Consider the following 27,838-nt stretch of genomic DNA (forward strand, 5'->3'; position numbering starts at 1 on the left):
AGTGACTAGTCAGGAAGAATCAATGCGCAAAGAAGATGGATACGGAAGTATTACTGAATGAAGAGACACGCTTGAAGTTCTCTGAGTCCAGTTGAAGAGGATCAGACATCTCTAAACAGGGCATTACAGACTTTGGAGAGAAAAACTTAGGTGGAAGGGAGGTATCTGCGAAGGAACCAGGGGTAACGGAAGAAATACTTCAGTTGATCGACGACAGGGACATTCAAGAATACAGACATACAAATCACTTAGGAATGAAACAGATGGGAAGTGTTGGAATGGTAAGGGGAAGCCGCTGCATGAAAAATATGTAGATATCGAAAAAAAAATGGTCATCAGAAGGACAGACCCAGCAAATAGAAAAGTCAAAACAAGCTTCGGTTAAATTAAAAGCATGCGCAATTACATTAAGAGTGTAAAGAGGATTTCATTGTTAAGTTCAGGAGAGAGAGAGAGAGAGTAGGAGGAAAGAATATTACGAAGTCCTCTGAGAGGGAGAAGATTTGACTGATGACGTAATAGAACAAGAAACAGGTGTCGACAGGGAAGTAGTAGAATCAGAGCTATGGAAGGCTTAAGATCAAATAAGGCAAAAGGGATAGATAACATCCCATTGGAATTTATAATGTCACTGAGGGAAGTGGCAAAAGAAATCAACTATTCATGTTGGTGTGAAGAATGTATGAGACTGGCGACATACAATCATACTTTCAGAAATTATCCACACAATTACGAAGATAGCAAGAACAGAGAAGTGCAAGAATTATCGCAAAATCAGCTTAACGGGTCCTGCATTCAAGTTGCTGACATGACTAATATACAGAAGAAAGGAAATTAAAACTGAAGATCTATTACGTGACGATCAGTTTGGCTTTAGGAAAGGCAAAGGCACCACAGAGACAATTCTGACGTTGGCTTGATGACGAAAGCAAGACTGAAGGAATATTGAGACACTTACGTGAGATTTGTCGACATGGAAAAAAGGGTTCGTCAATGTAAAATGGTACTAAACTAAACTCCGGCCGGACAGACCTTGTGTAAGTAGGCTGTTTAGGTTTTTATGTTGGCAACGCCACGTAGCGCTCTGTATGAAAATCACTGACTGTGCTGTGTGCAGTCTGTGGCTGGTTAGCGTTGTTGTAATATTCGCTACTGTAGTGTTGGGCAGTTTTGAGAGCGGATGATCTGGACGTGTGTCCATCAGTAGTTAGTGACTTCAGTAGTTAGAATCTTTTATTTACCTGGCAGTATTGGCGCTCGCTGTATTGCAGTAGTTTGAGTAAAGAAGATTTTTGTGAGGTAAGTGATTCATGAAAGGTATAGACTATTGTTAGTCAGGGCCATTCTTTTGTAGGGATTACTGAAAGTCAGACTGCGTTGCGCTCAAAATATTGTGTGTCAGTTTAGTGAAAGTCTGAGTACGTTCAGTTTTCCTCAGCTGTTTGAAAATCCAATAACGTAGAGGTTTTCCAGCGCTGTCATTTATAAAATTTTTCTAATGGGATGTTTCACTTGTAAGGCCAAACGGTACCGACCGGCCGCCCTGTCATCCTCAGCCGACAGGCGTCACTGGATGCGGATATGGAGAGGCATGTGGTCAGCACACCGCTCTCCCTGACGTATGTTGTTTACGAGGCCGAAACCGCTACTTCTGAATCAAGTAGCTCCTCAGTTCGCCTCACAGGGGCTGAGTGCACCCCACTTGCCAATGGCGGTCGACAGACCGGATGGTCACCCATACAAGTGCTAGTCCAGCCTGACAGCGCTTAACTTCGGCGAGAAAAATGGTACTAGATTTTCGAAATTATAAGAAAAATAGTAATACTAACACGAATTCTTTACAGACGAATGGAAAAACTAGTAGAAGCCGACCTCGCGGAAGATCAGTTTGGATTCCGTAGAAATACTGGAACACGTGAGTCAATACTGACCTTACGACTTACCTTAGAAGAAAGATTAAGGAAAGGCAAACGTACGTTTCTAGCATTTGTAGACTTAGAGAAAGATTTTGACAATGTTGACTGGAATACTCTCTTTCAAATTCTAAAGGTGGCAGGGGTGAAATACAGGGAGCGAAAGGCTATTTACGAGGCCTGTTCACAAAGTAAGCTCCGATTGATTGCCAAATTGAAACCACAGTGAACGTCAGAAATGTTTTACTTGTAACAATTAGCTACACCTTTCAGCTACTTCTCTACGTAGTCGCCGTTCTGACTTAGACTTTTGTCATAGCGTTGTACCAACTTTTCAATAGCCTCATCATAGAAGGCAGCCGCCAGTGCTTTCCGCCAATTCTCCGCGCTGGCCTACATCTCGTTGTCTGTGTCAAAATGTTGTCTTCAAAGACAGCGGTTCATGTGACCAGAGATGAAACTCAGGGGGAGACAATTGCGGACTGTATTGTGGGTAATCTCCCATTTCCATTTGAAAACGATGCAGGAGCATCGTCATTGCCCCTGCAGAATGCGGCTGAGAATTGTCTTGAAGAAGAAACAGCACGACAGTTATGTAATGTTAGCTGCATAGCTTCAGGCGAAATTTCTCACCAGGCCCTCGTACTTGGCGGCAGACACTATTTTCTAGACATCTTTACGCACTCACTGCGAGCTCAAAAATGAAAAGAGCGACGTGATGCTAACTGGGGTTATACTAGAGACACTACCCAACACATCTGTGCAAAGCTTTATCGGATTTTCATAGTCGTTTCCATTTCGCGACCGATCGGAGCTTACTTTCTGAACGCCCCTCGTATAATTTGTACAGAAACCAGATGGCAGTTATAAGAGTCGAGGGACATGAAAGGGAAGCAGTGGTTGGGAAGGGAGTAAGACAGGGTTGTAGCCTCTCCCCGATGTTATTCAATCTGTATATTGAGCAAGCAGTAAAGGATCAAAAGAAAAATTCGGAGTAGGTATTAAAATCCATGGAGAAGAAATAAAAACTTTGAGGTTCGCCGATGACATTGTAATTCTGTCAGAGACAGCAAAGGACTTGGAAGAGTAGTTGAATGGAATGGACAGTGTCTTGAAAGGAGGATATAAGATGAACATCAACAAAAGCAAAACGAGGATCATGGAATGTAGTCGTATGAAGTCGGGTGATGCTGAGGGAATTAGATTAGGAAATGAGACACTTAAAGTAGTAAAGGAGTTTTGCTATTTGGAGAGCAAAATAACTGATGATGGTCGAAGTAGAGAGGATATAAAATGTAGACTGGCAATGGCAAGGAAAGCGTTTCTGAAGAAGAGAAATTTGTTAACATCGAGTATAGATTTAAGTGTCAGGAAGTCGTCTCTGAAAGTATTTGTATGGAGTGTAGCCATGTATGGAAGCGAAACATGGACGATAAATAGTTTGGACAAGAAGAGAATAGAAGCTTTCGAAATGTGGTGCTCCAGAAGAACGCTGAAGATTAGATGGGTAGATCACATAACTAATGAGGAAGTATTGAATAGGATTGGGGAGAAGAGAAGTTTGTGGCACAACTTTACCAGAAGAAGGGATCGGTTGGTAGGACATGTTCTGAGGCATCAAGGGATCACCAATGTAGTATTGGAGGTCAGCGTGGAGGTTAAAAATCGTAGAGGGAGACCAAGAGATGAATACACTTAGCAGATTCAGAAGGATGTAGGTTGCGGTAGGTACTGGGAGATGAAGCAGCTTGCACAGGATAGAGTAGCATGGGGAGCTGCATCAAACCAGTCTCAGGACTGAAGACCACAAGAACAACAACAAAAAGAAAAATAGTGGTAAACTATAGGGAAAGGCGGGTAAAGTACAATATGTAAACAACCAGGCGGAAAAAATGACACTGGAAGACAAAGAACGCAGTGCTCGGGTTAAAAACGGTGTAAGACAGGGATGTAGTCTTCCACTCCTACTGCTCGATGTATACATCGAAGACTGAAATAAAAGAATGGTTCAAGAGTGGGGTTAAAATTCAGGGATTCCCAGTATTCGGTCGCGATACAGGTGTATAACATGTCACGATTTAGCTCATCTGTTGTAGTGAGCCATCAAACTGGCGTCTACAAAAGACACTTGTTATAAGCAATGTGTAAAAAGAAACAGTGGTTAAAATCCGCAAACGTTTGTGTGCAGATTTTAGTAATTATGCAGTTGATAGTATTGTTGGGCGATGGTACACAGAATTAAAGCGCCAGGAATTATAGAATCCGAGTTCAATGATCTGCCACGTTCCAAATGTTCTGTCACTCACTGCTCCCAATATCGTGATTCGCGCAGATACTATTATTCGTGCAGCCCGGCGCATAGCTCGCCGATCGACTCCTAAAGTTATCTGTGAGCATTGGGATTGCGTGTGCACTGACTGAGACTCATGAATACTCGAAAGTGTGCTCGAGATGGGTTTCATGAGTGTTCACTACCACGCAACAAATTTCAAAGAAAACCCACTTTATCTGTAATGTTGGAACGGTATGAGGCCAAATGAGAGGCCTTTCTGTCACCTTAGTGCGTTACTCTAAGTCGGAAGTAAAAACGCAGTCACTGGACAGGCACCCTCTGCAGTTACTCTACTGACGAAGCCATGATGACAGTCTTTTGGGATTAAAGTTTTTAACAGTTTCCATGACAAAACTTTATCTTTATATAAAAGTACACCAGCGGCAAGACATAATCAGTACCTTAGCTCCACCACAGCAATCGGGTGATACTGCCGACAATGCCACTAAAGCGAAATTTTCCAAAATTTGTTCACCGAAGAAGGCAAAGTGAATGCACAGTTTGAACCAAGAACTGCTGCCAACACGAGTAACTTAGGAGTAGATGACCTAGGTGTTGTGAAGCAGCTTAAATCTCTTAAAAGACAAGTCCTCTGATTCAGATTGTATAGCAACTAGGTTGCTTTCAGACTATAGTGATGTAATAGCTCCACACTTAGCGATTATATACAACGGCTCTCATGACGAAAGATCCGTTCCTAAGAACTGGAGAGCTGCATAAATCACACAATTGCAAAAGAAAGGAAATAGGGGTAATCTGCTGAATGGCAGACCCCAATCACTGGCTTCAGTTTGCAGTAGGATTTTGAACTTGTACAGTCTCCGAGTATTATGAATTACCTCAAGGGAAATGATTTATTGACAAACAGTCACACAGACTCAGAAAATATCGTTCCAGCAAAAAACAACTAGCTCTTTATTCAGATACAGTAGTAAGAGCTATAGACAGAAGATCTCAGATTGATTCAGTATTTCTAGGCTTCCGGAAGGCTTTTGACACCATTCGTCACAGGCAACTACAGATTGCATGCCTACAGAGTATCATCTCAATTATATGATCGGTTTCGTGATTTCCTCTCACAAAGGCCACAGTTCGTTATAGCGGACGGAGTGCAATCTAGTAAAATAGAGTCAAATGTAGGTTTTCCGAAGGAAGTATTAGGGTCCTCTGCTGCATCTGATCTACTTAAATGATTTAGGAGGCAATACGAGCAGCCATCTGTGATGCTGGCCGCCGTGGCCGAACGGTTCTAGGCACTTCAGTCCGGAACCGCGCTGCTGCTAAGCTCGCAGGTTCGAATCCTGCATCGGGCATGGATGTGTGTGATGTCCTTAGGTTAGTTAGGTTTAAGTAGTTGTAAGTTCTAGGGGACTAATGACCTCCGATGTCAAGTCCCATAGTGCTCAGAGCCATTTGAACCATTTTTGGACCATCTGAGATTGTTCGTAAAGTCAATAGATGATCAAAATCAACTGCAAAATGATTTAGACAAGATATCTTTTGGTGCGAAAAGTGCAAATTGACTCTCAGTAATGATAGTGTGAAGTCATCCACAAGAGTACTAAAACGAATCCACGAAATTTCGGTTACACAACTCTAAACGCCGTAAATTCAACTAAATGCTTACGGATTACAATTACGGATAATTAAGTTGGAACGATCACGTAGATAATGTTGTGGGGAAAACAAAGCAAAGACTGCAGGTTATTGGCTGAACACTTAGACAATGCAGCAGGTCTGCTAAAGAGACTGCCAACACTACCTTTGTCCGTCCTGTGCTAGAGTACTGCTGTGCGTCATGGTATCTATACCAAGTAGGAATAAAGAGGGGGTCACCAATATGATCTGTAAGCTGGGATGGCTATAATTGCAACAAAGGCGCTTTTTCATTGCGGCAGACCCTTTTCACGAAATTTCAGTCCCCAACTTCCCCTCCGAATGCGAAAATATTAAACTGTTACCAGCCTGTATACGGAGAAATGTTGATTGTGTTGATTGTAATGAATTACGAGAAATCAGAGCTCGCACGGAAAGATTTAAGTGTTCGTTTCCCCCGCGCACTGTTCGAGAGTGCAACGGTAGTGAAGTAGTTTGAGGATGGTTCGATGAGCTCTTTAGTAGATACTTAATTGTGTATTGCAGAGCAGACACGCAGGTGTAGATGTAGATGTAAATATTCATGTAAATGTAATGTTGGTGTCATTTTCGTGGATTTGTTGCCAAAAAGGACAACTATTAATTCAGAGGCCTATGGAAAGACTCTGAACAAACTTGAGAAGCCGGCCGCGGTGGCCGAGCTGTTCTAGGCGCTACAGTGTGGAACCGCGCGACCGCAACGGTCGCAGGTTCGAATCCTGCCTCGGGGATGGATGTGTGTGATGTCCTTAGGTTAGTTAGGTTTAAGTAGTTATAAGTTCTAGGGGACTGATGACCTTAGAAGTTAAGTCCCATAGCGCTGAGAGCCAGCCAAACTTGAGAACCGTTTCTGTGTGTTCGATCTGAACAGGACCTAAATGAAATCTGGTTCCAAAAGGACGAAGGAAGTCCACGCGTAAGTCTCAGAACGCACCGCCTAACTGGGTTGGATGCCCAGACGTGGCGCCTGTGGACTGTCCTCTGCTTCGGCCACTTCAGGATTTTGTAGATGGGACACACTTTGAAGTTAATGAGAACATAAGTCCCCCAGTGGAAACATGGCTATGTGCAGTGGTTCAAAATGGTTCAAATGGCTCTGAGCACTATGGGACTTAACTTCTGAGGTCATCAGTCCCCTAGAACTTATAACTACTTAAACCTAACTAACCTAAGGACATCACACACATCCATGCCCGAGGCAGGATTTGAACCTGCGACCGTAGCGGTCATGCGGTTCCAGACTGTAGCACCTAGAACCGCTCGGCCACTCCGGCCGGCGCTATGTGCGATGGCAAAGAGCTTTTATCAGCATCGAATACACGCTCTTAAGCGACGCTGACGTAAGACCGCAGAACGTGATAGCGAACAAATGCACATGTGAAAGAAATGTTGATTAATACTGCCACCAATATTTTCTTTTTTGTCATCAGTCTTCTGACTGGTTTGATACGGCCCGCCAAGAATTCCTCTCCTGTGCCAACCTCTTCATCTCAGAGTAGCACTTGCAACCTACGTCCTCAGTGATTTGCTGGATGTATTCCAATCTATGCCTTCCTCTGCAGTATTTTCCCTCTACAGCTCCCTCTAGTTTCATGAAAGTCATTCCCTGATGTCGTAACAGATGTTATCCTGTCCATTCTTCTTATTATTTTTCTCCGCATATTCCTTTCCTCTCCGATTGTGGGCAGAACCTCCTCATACCTTACCTTACTAGTCCACCTAGTTTTCAACATTCGTCTGCAGCACCCTGTCTCAGATGCTTCGATTCTCATCTGTTCTGGTTTTCCCACAGTGCATGTTTCACTACCATACAGTGCTGTCCTCGGAACGTACATTCTCAGAAATTTCTTTTTCAAATTAAGGCCTGTGTTTGATACTAGTAAACTTCTCTTTTCCAGGAACGCCCTGTTTTGCAGTGCTGGTCTGCTTTTGATGTCCTCCTCGCTCCGTACGCCATTGCTTATCTTGCTGCCTAGATAGCAGAATTCCTTAACTTCATCTACTTTGTGACGATAAATCCTTATGTTAAGTTCCTCGCTGTTCTCATTTTTACCACTTCTCATTAGTTTCGTCTTTCTTAGATTTACTCTCGATCCATATTCTTTGCTCGTTAGACTGTTCATTCCATTTAGCAGATCATGTAATTCTTCTTCACTTTCACTTAGGATAGTAATGTCAACAGCGAACCACATCATTGGTATTCTTTCAGCTTGAATTTTAAGTCCGCTCCTGAACCTTTCTTTTATTTCCGTCATTACTTCTTCGATGTACAGATTGAACAAAAGGGGCGAAAGACTACACCAAGCTATACCTTTTATGAATAAATAGGTCCTATTGAAAAAAATTGTGGTACATTATTTACTGAACGGCTCTCGTATAAACCGAAATTTTCCGATACACCGGTTCCCGTGAGATCACCGAAGTTAAGCTCTGTCGGGCGTGGTCGGCACTTGGGTGGGTGTCCATCGAGGCCGCCATGCGCAGTTGCCATTTTTCGGGGTGTACTCAGCCTCGTGATGCTAATTGAGGAGCTACTCGACCTAATAGTAGCGGCTTCGGTCAAGAACACCATTATACCGACCGGGAGAGCGGTGTACTCACCCCACGCCCCTCCTATCCGCGTCCTCCACTGAGGATGACACGGCGGTCGGATGGTCCCGGTAGGCCACTCAGGGCCTGACGACTGAGAGTATCCTATTCTGTAAGTCGTTGGTTCAGGACTGTCTCGCACGTTCTTACCTTTCGCCGGAATCCAAATTGGTCTTCCCTGAGGTTGGCTTGTACCAGATTTTCTATTCTCCTATAACAAATTTATGGCACTATTTAGCAGCCATCTCTTATTAAACCGATGGATCGCTAATATTCACATCTGTCAGCACCCTTGGTGTTGGAATTAGGGTTCATCATGAAGCGTTAGTGTCTATGATCTTTCTCATATATCTCGCGTATCAAGTAGGTTACTTTCATCATAGCTGGCTCTATTGCTATGAAAAGAAAATTATCTTACGCTTTAGTAAGTGGGTAAGAATCTCAGACTGTTATGGACGACAAAGGTGGCTACAGACAAGCTGACAGAAACAAAAAAATGGTTCAAATGGCTCTGAGCACTATCGGACTCAACTGCTGAGGTCATTAGTCCCCTAGAACTTTGAACTAGTTAAACCTAACTAACCTAAGGACATCACAAACATCCATGCCCGAGGCAGGATTCGAACCTGCCACCATAGCGGTCTTGCGGTTCCAGATTGCAGCGCCTTAAACCGCACGGCCACTTCGGCCGGCTGACAGAAGCAGATTTACAGTAAAATCAAGAAGTGTTTGCATTGTGCTAGCAGAGCCAATGGAGTCAGGTCCGCGTGCCTACATTAGAAGGAGGAGAAGGAAAGGAGAAGTAGCTGGAAAACTGTCATTAGCGTCTTGTGAAGTACGTGCTTTTGGAGGGAGAACATACCAGCTGACGGTTGCAGGGTTCCCCGGCAGCTAATCGACGCCGGCTGTGCACCGTTGGCGACCTCCAGAACCCACAGACAACGAGATTACGGACGACGTCATCCCTGCCTTCGGGTGGAAAAGTTTGTGTGCGCTCACTACAGCCCCACAGCTGCGGAGGCGTTCCAGTCCACTGCCGCGGCAGAAGCGAATCGGTGAACTTCCGCTGCAGCTAAGGTGAGCCCCTCTCTGAACGACACAGCACTCTTGTTTTCTACAATCACTGTCCGCTATCCGCGTCTATGACAGGCACACACTGAAAACGAGTCAATAAGAAGCTGGTGTCATCTGTATACACTTTATTCGGAATGAAGAATAATTTCTAATCAGACACACACTGAATTCGACAATTTGCTGTTTCCTGGCGAATTTTTAGTAATTTTAATCTCTGTCATTGCTGACGATCGTATCTCGGAGTCACGAGCCGTGATGTAATTTTTACGCGAAATTTCTCGACTAATTTACGCATTAGACTGCAAATATTGTTTACTACCCACTTTTTTTCACAGTCTGGAACCGCGCAAGCGCTACGGTAGCAGGTTCGAATCCTACCTCGGGCATGGATGTGTGTGATGTCCTTAGGTTAGTTAGGTTTAAGTAGTTCTAAGTTCTAGGGGACTGATGACCTCAGAAGTTAAGTCCCATAGTGCTCAGAGCCATTTGAACCATTTGAACCACTTTTTTTCATTATCCACTAATATGCCGTTGTTATGCGGTAGTTGTGGACTACTCTGTCTTGCCACCAGCAGATGAACGAGGACGGGGGTTGGGGGTAAATGAGGTAAGTCCACGGCAGGCGAGAAAGTTAAAAAATAGACGTATTAGCAACATATTATAAATGACTTAGTAATTTCTCAGGTTTAACCTTTTGATTATTCATACAACATTCATAGAATACGTGATCAGTTTGTGAATACATACTCCTTCCTCTGATGTATCTGGGAAACCAGTCGCATCTTCAGAGTGATTCTGTGCTGATGTTACATATTTTCTGGAGTGATTGAAAAGGGTAGATGTTACAGTTTGAGCTAAGGGACACTGGTCAGGAAACGACTGGGTCGAAAGCTACAAACGAAAATCGTTCTGGTACTCCTGACACGTGCAGGTGCTGTTATTGGTAAGGTTGTAGGATAGACAACTTTCAGAGGTGGCACTATGGCCCAAAACATGAAAACAATATCTAGTAAACACGGGCCCTAAAATGCATGCCTTAAGAGCTACGAGCACGTGTTGATCTTCGCTATTGTGAAACGCATCTCTTGTTCTAACCAAGCGTCCTTAGCCCTTGAGAGGGGGTGTTCATGAAAAACACACGCTATTTAAAAGATGCACCAAATCCACAATTTTGAAGATCCGTCAATGAAATTTTGTACCACGGTTTACATGGAGTTAAAACATTTACTATTAAGTTTCTTGGATTGTGTGTATACAACTTTTTTAATGATGGAATTTAAAACTTTCATTTTCAGAAAATAATATATGTATCTTTTTCTCAGAAACTATTCAAGGGATTTCTATTAAAACTCTCTTTGTTTAATCTCTTTGCATATAGTGAGTTTCACCCATGAGGCACCGAGCGAGGTGGCGCAGTGGTTAGCACACTGGACTCGCATTCGGGAGGACGACGGTTCAAACACGCGTCCGGCCATCCTGATTTACGTTTTCCGTGATTTCCCTAAATCGCTTCAGGTAAATATCGGGATGGTTCCTTCGAAAGGTCGCGGCCGATTTCCTTCCCTATCCTTCCCTAATCCGAGCTTGTGGTTCAAATGGCTCTGAGCAATATGGGACTTAACTTCTGAGGTCACCAGTCTCCTAGAACTCAGAACTACTTAAACCTAACTAACCTAAGGACATCACACACATCTATGCCCGTGGCAGGATTCGAACCTGCGACCGTAGCAGTAGCGCGTTTCCGGACTGAAGCGCCTAGAACCGCTCGGCCACCGCGGCCGTTTCGAGCTTGTGCTCCGTCTCCAATGACCTCGTTGTCGACGGGACGTTAAAGACTAATCTCCTCCTCCTCCTCCCCCTCCACTCATGAGGCTTTTTGAATAAATCGAATAGAAGAATTTTTAAGTATAATTCTGTGAGTGAATATAAAATTCATCCAAATTTCCACTCATTTTGCCCATACCTCAGCTTACACTCACAATCTCAATATTTATGGGGCACCATTAATTGGCTTTATAGAAATAAATGTACAAAATTTCATAATTCTCGTCTTCATAGATTCTAAATGGATGGTACATAAACTTTAAAAAAACATAATTTGCAGGAAATGGAATTTAAAGTTCAGCCTAACATTTCTTCTTATCGACAAACTGCCTATTGGCTTCTGTCTCGGGTTCTTCGGCCGACGTTCATCTAACGATTTTTCTGACGTTTCACCACCGGCAATGGAGGGTGAAGCTTCGACAATGCCAGCCACTCGTGCTGGCGAAACGTCAGAAAAACCATTAGATGAACGTCGGCCGAAGAACCCGAGACAGAAGCCAATAGGCAGTTTGTCAACAAGTGGCCACGAAAGCCTTAACAGTTTTGTATTTCTTCTTATGCCACCTCTTCAGAAGGCCCCCACATTAGAACTCAGGGTCCTCTTTCCCTTCAAGGCTTCTCTCCTGGTTTCTTGTTTTCCGCCCTCTTTGCTTTACCAGGTCTTCGACTGACTTTTGAACTGCACAGAGGCGCCCAATATCTATTTTTCTCAAGATATCTTGAGTGAAATTTCCTGTCTTGAGTCCGCCTGCTTAACTTTGTGGTGACGTGCTCGCCTCCGATGCAAGCGGGCCCGGGTTCGATTCCCGGCCGGGTTGGAGCTTTTCTCCGCTCGTGGACTGAGTGTTGTGTTGTCCTCATCATCATTTCATCCTCATCCTGGCGCGCAAGTCGCCCAGTGTGGCGTCGAATGAAGTTAGACTTGCACTTGGCGGCCGAACTTCCCTGACTAGGGGCCTCCTGGCCAACGATGCCATACGCCCATTTCCATTTTTTTTCTGTCTTGAAGCCCATTCTCTCTAATACCTGAATCCTCCCAAGGTTCCCATCAATTACAACTCTGACAACTATAGCGGATGAAAATTGGTTTTAGGGCGTCGTTTCTATATGAGTGAATTTAGAGACTCATTTGGATTCTGGTTTTGCCATGAACACGGTTTTTTAGAAGTCCATGATCGGTCAGAAACCTGTAAGTGCGCTATCCCGTGCAAGGCTGCTTGAAAATAATCCACGGAATAGTTGCTCACTGAGCTAATATTAAAGTATTGCTTCAAGAAGTGGGCGTGGCATAACGATTGAGTAGTACATTTAATTGCTTTTGAGGCACTTCGGATGCGTTTTTTGGTCATTGAAACTTTGGGAACTTTTCGTCCGTGAGATCTACTAACAAACCAAAAACTAGTTGATAATTGACATATTCAGTCAGCTCTATGAACTTCCCCACTTAAGATCTGCATTTTAGAGCCCATATTAACTAGACTTTTATTTCTTGGTTTGGTCTGTAGTACCTCCTCCAGAAATATGAAGACCAAAGATCTAGGATTAGAAGAAATACTTCCCACTATCGAAGATCAACACGCGCTCATAGCCTTTAAGCTATGCATTTTATAACCAACATTTACTACACATTTGTTCTAGTTTTGATTCACAAAACCACCTCACAAAGTTGCCTACCCTACAATTTTAGCAGCAAAAATACCGATTATGCATTCCACTGTCGGAGTACCGATGCTACTAGTTTTTCATGGTATGCAACTAAGTTTCGTTGGTGAATACCACTGTTTTATTCCGACCTCTTTCATTATTCTATTTGCTTCCCAAGATTCCGGCTGCTTTGAAACAATCTCGGAAATTTCTGTTAGGATGGTTCTCTTACTTTTACATTTATTGAAGTAAAAGCGCATCTCTTTCCAAATTTTCAGAAATATTATCCTTCTCCCTGAAAATTATCTCAGTTTGTGAAACTGTAAGTAGTGCCGTGGGGCGAGTTGATATCTCACGATCCTTCAGATAATCAGTCCACGTCCCTGGATAGGTTTCAGATTGTCTGCCATTTCACTCTTCCTTCGTAGATACAGGTTTTGCAGAAAAACGTGGGTAGTAGCTGAAAGTTAGTTAAACTATAAAGTGTTCGGGATTCTTGCATGACTCGTTTGAAGAAACGTCTAGAATTCCCTTCAAGTTGGTTTATGTCTTTAAAACACGGAAATGGCTGTAAAGTCCGTATTTAATATACCGACATCAATTATTCAATGTTATTGGCTGTCTGTTCACTCGTACTGACGCACGACTTCTTGCGAGTTAACACATTCTGTTGTTCATTAGGCTTCTTGTAAAGAAGTGCTCGCCATAATGTAATTTACACGAAACACACCGCGCGGAGCTTATGTCCAACGTTCACACGCGAGTATTTCCTAAAACAAACCACTCACAAAGCTCAAACTTTCACAAAAGACTCACTACTGTAGTCGCCTGTCGTCAACGACACGATAACGGATCAAACGCGCAAATTCCTTCTTTTTGTACAAATTTTATCAACGCGGTTTAACTTATTTGTTTGGCAGAAAACGGCTCCCGAGCCATTATCTCGACTCATACAGCTGAGGCACAAGGCCCTACACAAAGGCACGGGAAATTCTGAATTCGTATTAGCTAGTATGTTAAGCAGCTAGTCAGATCATCTCGAGCACTTCCACATTCGCGGTATTTCTAATGTCAGCTAATCAAATCACCACGAGTAATTTAGACTAGAAATCCCGTAACTGCGAAACTGAATAAAATTCAATGAAAACAAAATACGATTTCTTTCCACAAAATAAATTACTAATAAATCTAATTCTCAACGCCCCTTCTGGCTGCCTTTTACAAAATCAAGCTCATTCAGACATACGTCACTAATTCCCCTATTGCTCAATAACTTTTTCACGCACACATTTACATTCTTTTAATAAAATATCACATTCTCACTTTACGTATGTCTTCCATTCACTCTCTCAGTCTCTTCAAAACACGATGAAATAATAATTTTCCAAAGTACTCCTACTTACGTCTGAAATCTGTGGTAGTTAAACTAAAGAAAATTCCAGAAAATTAGATTGTATGAACTCATCCTCTCCGTTGCAGTTTCGGTTGTTACTGTAGATGAATACATCACAGTCCCTAACCCAGTTTCACAATTACATCACGTTTATTATGTGTTTTAGATAAAAATTTATATCTCCGAAAGTACTGAAGTTATTGATTTGAAATTTTAACTGTATGGTTGTGTTATCCATCGAATTTGGTATACTAAGTATGAAATAGGTCGATTAATATTTACTAGTACTTCTTCACATTCGTAGACAATATATGTAACGTATTGAACTCAGCGTTAGGCAAGTACGCAGGTCGCTCGCCCAGTAGCGTCAGTTGAGCCAACTGGAGAACCAAAATCAGCTCTTCTCCCGGCTCCATGGAAAGCTACGATTCCAATGCAGGACGACAATTCGTACTAATCTGCGACACTGCAGTAGGTTTGTCAGTGTTCGGATTTCCTTCTTCTCTTCATAACTCAAAAAAAAAAAAAAAAGGAAGAAAAACAAGAATATCATTATTTTGTAGTTGTTTTCACTGTTTCCCCAGTTTCTTCTGCTTCCTTAAACTCTTTCATAATTCGTTTTTTTCTGACATTCCTACTATTTTTGCCACCTGAAAGGTTTCTTTCTGTAGAAGCATCTTTACCTGATTCTGCTTTCTCTCTCTCTGGTGAAATTGTACCGCTTTGTACATCAGTTCTTTTAACATGAATGTATCCATTTTCGCGAAATTTTCCTTCGTTTTCCACTCACAGGTGCACTACTCGCGACCTGAAAACATTGACAACGCGGAGCGTTTTACTTAGTCACCACTGTACTTATTTGCTGCAACGTCTTTGTGTGTTTACAATAAGTCACTGTAGGTGAAGTGGAATAATATCATGTTTAAATAGTACATACTCTTTAACGGTGACTAATTTTGAAACAGTACGCTCATTTTCGATCCCTAATCAGCGTCTTTATTATATGCTTGTTAATATTTTACAATGATATAACTAAGATGCAGACAATGGTTCGAAAATGAACGGACTCGTCACCACTAAGGAATATGTGTACAAATGCGACAGGAATCTAAATAAATATTGAGTTTCCGTTGCTATGCTGTACAGTCAGTTTGGATTCCGTAAGAAAAAGGTAAAGCTTTATCAACCCGAAGGTTAGTTTCAGCACCACACTGCTTTACTGGGCATGGTACTATTGAACTGACATAGCCAGCTACAGAAAGACTTACAATTTAACATACGATTCCGAAGCACGGTACATCTCGACATTTTTCACATTAAAAAAAGTTGCCCGATGTGAAAGAACTGATAAGGATAAAACTCAAAGGGGTAATCTGTAGTCGAGGATGAAACCCGTGGATCAATAGTCGTACCTTTTTCCATTTTCTTATTTTATTGAGATACCGATTCGCGCTTCGTTTATTTTTGTTTAGGGGGTGGGTGTTGGAGGATTTGTATGTGCTGTAAAATAAAACGTTTTCGCATAATATTCCGTTACTTTTAACCACGTAGTAAAGTGTTGAGGCATGACCCTGGTAGTTAACGGGTATACATGTACAGGTGTATTTCACTCAATCATTGTAGCTTTGTTTGGCTTACCAGATACGTACGATGATGTAATGTGTGTCCCGAAATCAATAGTTACATTGTACGGATAATAAACAATAACAAAATGCAGCATGAAGAAGTCTGGAATCTTTGACATAATAAAATAATAACTCATTTATTCTCTGATTGGCAGCTTCTAAAACATGTTGCTGATACATCTACGTTTCACTTCTCTCGTGTGCTGTTTATTTATGTGTAGCTACCGGAAGAATCGATAATCGAGGATGTGTGTCTGCGGATGCTTCATGCAAGAAGCTATTTCGTCTTAAGACTTGTCCTTTCTCACCGGAACGTTTTATATATAATTGTTGTCTTCAATGGTCACTTCGACCGTGACATGCTCGTTTCAAATAAATGTTGATTAAAACGGGTTCTTTAAAGGGTTGAAACAGTATTTACGGGTATCAATGTTACCTGGTAATAGATTAAATTCTGGTACTTCCACAATGTCTGCCGTACAGCAATCTTGGATCCAGCGCTTTCTTTGCCTGCATGGTGTTCAAAGTTGTCCCTTTTAGTGGAAAATTCAATTTCATGTTTTTCCATAGTCACTCTGACACAGACGGCCTGAAATAGTTACCTGAATGATGGTAGTTTTATCTCAATATGATATAGTCAAGCATTCAGAAGAATTTTATTTAAATTTTGTTTTCATCTTCACAAATTATTCACTTAAGAAAGAATGGAACTGGACAGAGATTCTCTACAGTGGCTTCCGGGGTATTTTGGTAGCTGGAGATATAAAAAAAGCTAAATATGTTTTGTACGGTTACAGTCTTTCGGCGAGAACGACCTTTCGAGCAATTACTGTCTTCTGTCTAAAGCGCCACTATAGTCCGATGCACGAACGATGGCGGTTCGCGCATGTCGAGACACGGACGGGATTGCATTGTTGACGATTCCAAGCGATAGTTAGTGTGTAACTAGACACACGGAAAATCAAACATGAACACCCGGAAACAACGGCCATACTCGAAAGAAATTTTGTATGTTAGTTACACAGCCAGTGCAATGTATACGGTTTTAAACAGAAGGTGGTGATGCATTCATGGGCAGACGGTGTTGGATAACAATTCCAGCATTTTGTACAGCCTTCACTAGGTCGTTGTATAAAGTTCTGCCTTCGTGTGTAGTTGTCGTCTTACAGATGACACTAGGTCCATATCGAGAAAACAACGCCATTTAAAATCGCTTACCACGAACTGCACGCATGGACGCCCTTCTGGCTTGTTTTTAATGTTAGCTGACACAAGACGAAGCTGGAAACATGTGGTCAAGCTATTCAGGCTCAGTTTGTGGTTCCAGATGCCTCCGCATTCAGTCATTGCATATATTTCCCGTTCCCACCGCCGCAAAAAACAGTGTTTGCCCCTAATATTTTCAAAAGTTTTCTCTTTGCAGTGTCCCTTCGTAAATCGAAGATACTGAACGTATGAAACTTGTACATACATTAGCTATAAGTAAACCAAAATACATTGTATTTCTAGAATATTTTTCAAGCAGTAATCTTGATCATTTTGTGCTTCAACAAATGAATAATGTAAATGTTAACAATAACCACCATTGCTGGATTTCAAATACGTTTATTACTCTACAACAGCTTATGTTACAAATGAAGATCTTCATATGACCGAAATTCCAACTGTCTTCATAACTAACAAAGTGGCGGAAATGTGCCGATGCCATGATTCAAAACTGTCTAATCACCGCACATAATGCTGAAAGGCAATTTAGAAACACGGAGATCACAGCGAAAAATTCTCCATTGTCGGGCCCTAGCACAGCCAGTTGTATTTGCAAGGAGGATAACATGCCGCCCTAAATGGTTCTCTACAGCGCAGAATGTTATGTTCCTTGCATATACCGACGGATGTGTTTGTTCAAGACAACTGAGCAATTTTCATTGTGCTCGTCGTATTCCAGAATTTGCCTTTCATCGTTATGTATAGGGAGTAGACAATTTCGACTCACGGCGCTGGCATATTTCTGCCAGTTTGTGAGAATTAGGCACGGGGACTGTTGGTGAACTTTCGGTTAACTGAAGACGTTCATTGAGAGCGAAACAGGTTGTAGCGTAATATAAGTACGTCAAATACAGCTATACTTGTACTTATTAACATATGTGTGCAAGTTCTCCACGTAACTTAGTTCGCAGCATCTTACGGGTATTTTGAATGTTTATCAACTTACGCTGTACATTCTGATAATAATTCTTTTATTTTTACAGACTGTCGAAAAAATGGCAGAGGAAGTGACCGTAGCCTTGCAAAACATATCGCAGGCAAATAATGTCTTTACTTTCGACATGTATAAGGTTGGTATTCAATTAGTCCAGTACATGATAGCACGAAGTTACGTGTTGGAGAAAAAGATATTTTTAATATTTCAGCTACTGTGTACGTTTCTGTGTTTCTATTCCCTTATGATTATTCTTGTTTATATCACTAGTGTTTGACTGTGACTAATGTTTTTGTTAGCTGTAGTCCACTGAAAATACTCAACGCGAGCATAACCAAAAGACCCGAAGAACCGATAGACGTACAGTTTCCCATCCATGCCATCGTGTATATGGGCTTTCTGTGAAGGGTAGACCACCATATAATAATATAACGAGGCCTAATTGGAGGATGAGTTAAATTTTTTCATATACTGCAACAGATAAGTACGACTGAGTGCAGTTTGTGTAAAAGTTTACAACACTGGTTTCATGATAATGGCTTCGCCAAACATGGCGCTGATGGTCAGTTAATTGGATGTTCTGTCATGTGATAATTTATCTAACATATACAAAAACGAATAGTTGTAGCCGACCACTTACAATTTTCATTAAAAAAACGAAGATTTAGCGTCATTATGTGAATCTCTTTCCTACGAAGTTATTAAAGGCGCAACATCTGTAATAGATACGTACGTAGCACTGCGAGAAAATTATAAATCTGCCACCTAATCAAGTGAAGGAAATCGTGGAAGTGACATTTACAGTGCTTCAAAATTACGTTTTCAGCATACTTTCGCTATTAAGAGCGAGCATGTTTCTTCTGAAACTGTTATGCAACATTATCTGCAAGAAAATGTAATCTCCCGTGTCTGACATGACGCTGCTTGCTTGGTCGTGGACAGCTACAAACCCAGAGAGCAGCCACCCAGGTGCTCATTGACTCCAAGAAGGCTTGAGCCTTATTGCATACCGAGTTGAGACATTCTCTTCTTATTCTTTCAAACCCGTCTACACTCTCAGTCCAGGAGATGGAGACCTCGATGACAAGACCAAAGATCTGGAAAGATTCACTCATTCTCTAACCATTCACTTGATGTGAGTCTAGTAAATTATCAGTCAATAAATAATCTTGATAATTCTTTGTACTCCACAGCTGATTAACGTTAATGACAATAAAAGCACTGTAGCTATATTTAAGGTACGCTTGTTACGACACAATCGTTTCCGTTCAATGAACATTATCAGATGACCTACAGTTTAACATTCACAATGTTACTCCAGGCGGGTGTAAAAATGAGTGTGCCCAACGGAAAATAATAAACGCTAAAATGATGATTTGGCCCTGTCTGACTATCCCCTGAGACAGATGTTAGGATCTCTTAATGCTCTTTTTTACATATAAATTACAATCTAAACATAAATGAATGATGAAAGCAACTAATACTAGTAAATGATAAACGTTGATGTTCAGTATATATGTATTATAGATTAAAATCAACCCTTTAAGTACGAGAGTAATCCCAAAAGTAAGGTCTCCTATTTTTTATGAGTACACAGACCCGTTTATTTCTACAATGGTTTACATCAGTTTACAGCTTGAACATTTAGGTATTTTTCGACATAATGTCATACCAGCTCGCCACCACGTTGTTCAGAAAGTTATGAACCTCTTCTTTCACATCGTCGTCGGAGCTGAATCGCTGGGACCACAATTAACGGTGAAAGGTACTGTGAGACTCTGAAAAAACTCAGACGGACAATTCAGAACAGGAGAAGAGTAATGTTGAGCAACGGCGTACACATTCTCCATGACAACGGTCGCCCACACATCGCTCGGCAAACCGTTGCTCTCCTGCAACAGTTTCAGTGGAACATAATCACCCACCCACCCTATAGTCCTGACTTGGCACCCAGTGACTATCACCTGTTCCCTAGGTTAAAAGAACATTAGGCCGAAAAGCGGTTCAGCTCCGACGACGAGGTGAAAGAAGAGGTTCATAAGTTTCTGAACAGCATGGCGGCCAGCTGGTATGACATGGGCATACAAAAACTGCCACAGCGTCTACAGAAATGCATCGACAGAAATGGTGATTATGTCGAAAAATAGCTAAATGTTCAAGCTGTAAACTGATATAAACCACTGTAGAAATAAACAGGTCTATGTACTTATAAAAATTGAGAGACCTTACTTTTGGGATTACCCTGGTACAATTGTCTATATTTCCTAACTGAAATTATTAATCAATTGCCCAACTCTGCCCCTTATTATGACTGCGCGGTCTAATATCACTAACGCGAAATGACTGCCATCATCTACCTACCGAACACTAGAAGACACTACTTTCAAAGATGGTCTACGGTGGTGTGGAACCTCAGTGTAAATAAACTAACGTGCTCACAGCTGTTTAGCTTTTGTAGCCCTAATAAGCCGAACCAGTTTGGGATATCACCGTATGTACTGCGTCCGGTGCGTCGAAGTGATGGTTCTCGTACTCGTCTGCGACAATGGAACAAATCCTGCCACAAATAAACTCTTTCAAACAGTAGGACAGCAGAAGGGGGTCCCCTGACTAATATACTCTAATACTGTCTCATTCTCTCTGCGTCCTACGGACGAGAAACGCGAACTCCCAGACACAAGGACGGAGTTCAGGTAACGTCTCAACATTAAGTATAGGCAGAAGAAGTGCTGTCAATTACTGAACGCTGCTTACTCAACGACAACTTCCAACCCGGAGGTGAAGTCCAGAATCGTATGGGTTCGCTACAGTACAGTGCATAACTGTTCTAACTATAAACTCTCCTGAGAGCGAACACAGCAAGTCCGTCCGTATCAACAAAGCTGATACGGAGCGACCGTCACACACGGGGGCTCGCAATGGAAGACTTCGTCTCTCCAGGGCTGGCTTCCCAGCAAGGCTTGGCTCCCCACCATCGTAATTCCGAAAACGAATCATATTCCCGAAACCAAGGAATATTCTCCCTCTCTACAGATTCTTCCGAACGCCGACCAACAATATTTTAGTCTTTTGTCGTCCAGCGCGGAAAGTTTGTGAGGAAAAACCTATACTCCTACAATGGTACGCATCTGAGTAAAAATCCTTGGAAATAACCCAGCCTGTGTGGTTTCTGAGGTGCCGCTTCTTCGTTCCTCTCACCTGCGTCCAAGATTTGCAGAGTTCCCGGTTATCCTTTCGGTCCTGCTACAATGGCGGCCGGCCGTCGCCCTATTGTGCTCCAGAGTTCAGGTGCCACGACGTCCGTCTAGCTACTTCCTGTTTTTAAGCAGGACCAACACCTGTGCAGGCCTTCCACCCAGGGCTTGAGTTCTGCCTGCCGTTTCATTTCCACTGGCGTTCCAATCTCTACTAATATAGGCAATCATTCTTTGCGCCATTCTGATAATAAAGACAATCCGTCACCTTTTGGAAGAGAGTATTCCAAAAAATGGTTCAAATGGCTCTGAGCACTATGGGACTTAACTACTGAGGTCATCAGTCCCCTAGAACTTAGAACTACTTAAACCTAACTAACCTAAGGACATCACACACATCCATGCCCGAGGCAGGATTCGAACCTGCGACCGTAGCGGTCTCGCGGTTCCAGACTGTAGCGCCTAGAAGCGCACGGCCACTGCGGCCGGCAGAGTATTCCAGTCAACATTATCAAAAGCTTTCTCTAAGTCTACAAATGATAGAAACGTAGGCTTAATCTATCTTCTAAGATAAGTCGTAGGGTCAGTATTGCCTCAAGCGTTCCAACATTTCTACGGAATCCAAACTGATCTTCCCCGATGTCGGCTTCTACCAGTTTTACCATTCTTATGTAACGAATTCGCGTTAGTATTTTGCAGTCGATAGCGTACCTTATTCCTTATATTCTATCATTAATTCTAGTAATGTCTATGAAGACATTTAGGATTTACAGTCTTAAACTCTCATAGCAAACGGGTCTTAAAATTACGTTAATATATAGACTGTGACACATGTGTTCATTTTTAGGTTTTGGCAGCAGAGCCAGGAAACCTGTTCTTCTCTCCTATCAGTATACAGGTAATTCTCGCGCTGACATTTCTTGGAGCCAAAGGCAATACTGCCAAAGAGATTGCCAGAGGACTGCGCCTACCAGAGGATAGAGCTGTCGTTGAGGATGGTGTTGGGGCTGTAATGAACAGATTACAGGTGAGTAATGCTTGTGCAAGGGACTTATGCACGCAGATCACTTATCCGATAATATCAGAAGAATGGAAATCATTCTCCTTGATACACGTTTTAAAACTGTTTCTGTAAATGTGACTTCAGTAATACCTAATGAGGCAGCTGGCTTAGTGTGGTAGAGGCAAAATTTGTAAATTTTCGCTTCTAAACAACAGTAAGTGCATGTTTGCTTGTTCTTATTTGCGTTTAACGCAGTTTTGAAGAGCATGTACAGATCTGGAGAATCTGACGAAAACAGAAATAACAGCAGCAAAGAATAATTAACGTAGAGTAAAGAAATTTTGGAAATATATACGTTTAGGTAGCAGTTCATGTGATTAACATTGCACAAGCACAGTTGAATGTAAGGGCGAGATAAGCCATTCAAAATGTGAAATGCTGGTACATTAATAACCGGTGTAGCCGTCAGAACGTTGAATGCAAGCATGCAAACGTGCTTGCATTGTGTTGCACAGCTCCTGGATGTCCGTTTGTTTGGTGGAGTTCAATCACTGTTGTGCTTGGGACGGATAATGTTGTTTGTGGATGACGCTGGAGTTGCCCGATAATGTCCCATAATAGCTCTCCTGGAAACAGACCTAGTGTTAGAGCGAGCCAAGGCAACATGTAGACATTTTATAGAGCATGTTGGATTACAACATCGGTATTTGGCGGAGCGTCATCCAGTCGGCAATCACTTCCTGCGGAATGCTGTTCATGAATGGCAGCGCGACATATCGAATCATCAGAATTTGATGTAGCCATACGGAGTCAGGTTCCGGGGGATAATAACGAGAGTTGCCGAGAACTCTTCCGGGTTGTATGGAACTCTTCTATCCCTGACGTTTCGTTCAAAGCTACGTTGGACATCTTCAGAGGTACTCCTGGTTGTGATGAGTCTTGCCGACTGACGACTTGTACGTCGAAGAACGGCCTAAATACCGTGGAAAGTGGGCATGGTCTGGATTTCATGTGATAGCAGAGATAAACCTCGTCAAGGATAAAATATAACTATAAATCATGGTACGTCAAAGATAAAAACTTATCATCGATTCTGTAGCGCCACTGTCCATATATCGCTGAGTTTCATGGCTTTTTTCTTTTCTGATAAAATTATCCCCATGTTTATATATTTCAGTGGCTTCTCTATATAGCCGTGGATAACAGTTCGTCATAGGGCATAAGACATCAGTTTCCGAAAATTTCACTACGTGATCGCCCGGCTGAAGAGCAGGTTCCGCCACACCTGTCTTGTCTGTTTACGCTAGTCGGCTGTGGCGTTCGCTGTGTTATTCAATGGTTTGGTATTTAACTAATTTGTAAATGGAAATGATAATCTTATTTCATTGAAGTGAGTAATTACTAAATAATTTTTTCTCCCGGCTAAAGATTTGGTCAAGTTGCTCAAGGAACTCCAAGTTAAGGCTGTGTTAAAATGTTGTCTGTAAGTTGTGTAGGTTTTACTAAATCACAGTTCACACAACAGATTCAATACGACTGTTGATTATGATGGAAACAGTTATTTTCAGCAAAATGATCATTAAAACCACCGAATATCAGCCGCGCACAACACTGACGTGTGTTACCTGAAACAATATTCTTCGCAACTCGTGCGTAATTAATTTCGGCTCCATACATCAGCAAGAATAGTTTGTTATATGGATCGGGCTATGGGCACTGTTTTTTAAGAACCAATCTGATTCGAATTATTTTCATTAAAATGAGTTCGGAACCACCGGTGCACATTTATTTTAACACATTTTTATTGCCTTCGGCATTTATGTCTGCAGAGTTGCGTAATCTGAATTTACCGCTGTAGAGACCTTGTATTGTTAGAGCAAATTTCCTTTTAACAGGATAAGTATTTGAAATGCTTATTGAACTTTACTTTCGTATTGTGCACTACCTAGACTAATTTTCATCAAGCAAACCTTTGATACTTTCGTAAGAAACACAGATAAAAACGCGATACAAATCGCTATCATCAATGGCTGAGCTCCTTGCAGTGGAAAGAATTAATTAACACAAATAAGGCTTATTGAGAGAGGAATTAAAGTTACAAATAATTATTCACTCATATTTATAATAATAACGAATTCTATACTCAAGTAATAATTAAGAAATTATTATAATTTCTTAACAGACCTCAGTTTGATATGCGTATTGCGTCCGCAACTACAAAAACCAACCAAAAAAAGGTAAAAACAAAGGAAGACAAACGCAGATCATAAAAGGAATTTACAATTATAATTGTCTTTGTATGATACACATCGATATGTCCAATTACATCATAAAATATTATATAAATAATTAATATTTATCATCGTTTTATTTCACTGTTTTTTCATATGTCGGATAGATAATGTTTATAGCTGTTATAGGCATAATTTCCTCTCGTCGCACTGTAGCTAAAATTTATCTCTTGGATGTTAACGGAAAATACTTTTACGTTCCTTCAACCGCGTATTCACACTTATCTTTGTAGTTCCGATGTAGATCCTATCACATGTACACGAAATGTTGTATACACCACTTGCATGTCCATGATGACGTATGCCTAATGCATTTGATTTTGGACAAAGCTATCGTCTCCGAAGAAATTTGTGACCGGCTAGTGGAGAGAAGTGCACAACAAGTTGTTATGAGCAACCTACTCTACTCCCTCACTCTCTACTTATTTAGATTTGGTTTAATACTTAAACAGTGCGACTGCTCACGTAAAATACGAAACAAAAGGAGGATCACTTGACTCAAAGAGTCTATAACAAATCGAATTGAAGTAATACAGAAATTAATACGGCCGCTATTCCAATGGGACACTGTCTGTCCAATATTTGATCAATAATTCGGACGGCAATGAAAACATAAATGTTTGGGTGTACCTGTGGCGACAGAAAATTGACACACGTTTCTGAGAACACACTATGTTACAAAATAATACTGAATATAGAAATCAGCTGTCTTAATACTCAGATACGTTAATTTTAAGAGAGTATTTAAACTAGTTATGCAGGAGTAAATGATCGACTGGAGGTAGTTGTTGTGTTACGACAGTAATTTACGTAACCTCAGATTAACGCGCTCTAATATCCTGGATATGGCAAGCTACGAACTTTGAAAATGGTACTTACTATGAAAATTTACTGGATCAAATAAGCACCTGTTAGCTTTCAACAGATTAACATCGCCAAAATACGAACCAACCGAGTACAAAATAATATTACTACAATAGATACATATATAAAATACGTGAACGTAATTTATTCCTTTCTTTGAACTGAAATTGCCAGAATTACTCCGATTTTAGGTTACTTTTCTTTGTTTTCACACAATTAGCAACAAAGACATTGCCTTTGACTACTATTGGACAACAATGAGGCTTCATCATTACTTACTTCGTTTATCCTTTTAGCAAACAAACAAAACCGGCAATGATTATTACTTTTCTTTTAGCTGTTTAAACAACGACACTCTGGTACTCACTAATTGGAAAGGGGTGGGGCTCTAAGTAGATGACAATCACTGAGGATAATAACAGGATCAGGTACCCACAGTTTTTACGTACAGCACTTATTACTGAAATAAAATTCACTGGAAATTTCACTGGGTAGTGTCTCATAAAGTTTACTAAAGATAATGAATGTTTTCTGAAAGACATGTTATCATTAATATTGTGCTGGAAATATTACAAATGGTCGCTCTTATTGGATGTAGCACGTGTATTTAATATCTACACGTTGATAAGTTTGGAAGCTATTTCTGGCCTATGATGGGTAAAATATTCACTGATTAGCACTCTCCATGAATATTTCTGAAATATCTGACCGGTAATAGTTACGTTTCACGTTACAGAATCTATAAGAGTTGGATACATATAGTTTAAAAACAGTATATACAGTATTAAAAACAGTATATACTACATCCTTATTCGGCAAATCAAAATTATAAAATAAAAAAGTTCACCAAGACTCTTCTAACTCAAGTATTCTAATGCAAAACTCTTCCTATTGCACTAAGTAAATAGCACAGCTACGCCCTATTGAATGAACATACTTCTCGTACATACGACTGTAATGTCGAAAAATTGCCATTCTTTAATTTCTCTTTTCTACCAAATGCGACGACATTCTGTTAGAGACATTTTCGTACTGTTAGTATGCAAGGTATCACACTGTGGCGTCACACTACATGAATTTTTGGTTCTCCCTGTTAATTCGACTCTTCGAATCAGCTCCTTAAATTTCTTATATTATTTTTCGTACCTACGACAGCTATTTCTGCCGAAGATTTACATCTCTGGACTTAATACCGAAACATGGGCCCCCGAACCGAGATTTCTGTTCCACACTGTGATTTTCGTTGTTAAAACTGTCTGTTTTAATGTAAGTGCGATATTACTGTTGACAGTATTACACATATTGTGTCTTTATTCTGCAAAACCATATGAGGTACTAAGGCTTAGTGAATATTAATGTTCGTATGAAACAGAATGAGAGAAGCAAAACAACGATGATAAAAAGTTCAATTTCTCTGCGTCAGGAGCAGGAGAACAAGGAGGGCAAGTTAGTACTAAAAACGAATGAGGAATAAGATATGAAATCGAGATAAACCGTAATATGTTCAGATCCTCATGGCTGAACGAGCTTTTGAATACTCACAGTTACCAGTAACAGTGTGGACTGCCTGGGACAGAATATGCTTTATTTTTCAATGTGATCAGATGACTTGGAATTATCATTACATACATAACACCCTATATGAAGCCCAAGATGTTTCAGTGTCAGGTATGTCTGTAAATGGATCACTAGGTGACCTTCAAGAGGAAGTCACATGGAAGCCGAACATCCGCAACAACGCAACCATGGAACGGTTCCATTCAAAAGTAATCGCACCCGTTAAAACTTTTATTCCACTGGGAAATGAGAACACGCATTAAGACTGAAACCTGGTTGGTAGGTACTCAGAGAGCGCACGGGATAAGGTTACGATTGTGGATAGGACCATAAACAGTTACTGTGAGTTGCACAATCAAACACACAACTTTATTTTTCTAAGAACCACTTATTTACATATTGCTTTAAAAGATCACAATTAGACAATACTGATGAAGGCCAAGTTAAAGGAAACTTGAGATGCATTCTGGGCTGAAGGCCCAAAACCACATGAAAAACAAGAACAGCTGAAGGCCTGGCTTAGAAATCAAAACCAATTAAAAATAGAAGGTAAAAATTTAACTAAAAAAACATGTAATTGAAAACAATTAGCGGCTGAAGGCCTACACTGCATGTCTGAAGGACAACTATAATTAAAACACATTAATACAATTTTTTTAACCAAGAAATTCTTTTTAAACCTACATTAGAACAGCTGAAA

At 41.1% G+C, this 27,838-nt stretch overlaps 1 protein-coding gene across 1 annotated transcript in view; it reads left to right on the forward strand.

The window, feature by feature from the left end:
* Positions 1 to 9,414: 9,414 nt before the first annotated feature.
* Positions 9,415 to 27,838, forward strand: part of LOC124593787 (serpin B3-like) — a 213,418-nt gene continuing 194,994 nt past the window's right edge. Inside the window, exons 1-3 of the mRNA XM_047132136.1 lie at positions 9,415 to 9,546; positions 18,279 to 18,365; positions 22,271 to 22,450. Coding sequence (XP_046988092.1) covers positions 18,291 to 18,365; positions 22,271 to 22,450 — 255 coding nt within the window. The 5' untranslated portion in view covers positions 9,415 to 9,546; positions 18,279 to 18,290. The remainder of the gene's footprint in view (positions 9,547 to 18,278; positions 18,366 to 22,270; positions 22,451 to 27,838) is intronic.

Source organism: Schistocerca americana, chromosome 2 (assembly GCF_021461395.2).
Source record: "Schistocerca americana isolate TAMUIC-IGC-003095 chromosome 2, iqSchAmer2.1, whole genome shotgun sequence".
NCBI classification, from domain to species: domain Eukaryota; kingdom Metazoa; phylum Arthropoda; class Insecta; order Orthoptera; family Acrididae; genus Schistocerca; species Schistocerca americana.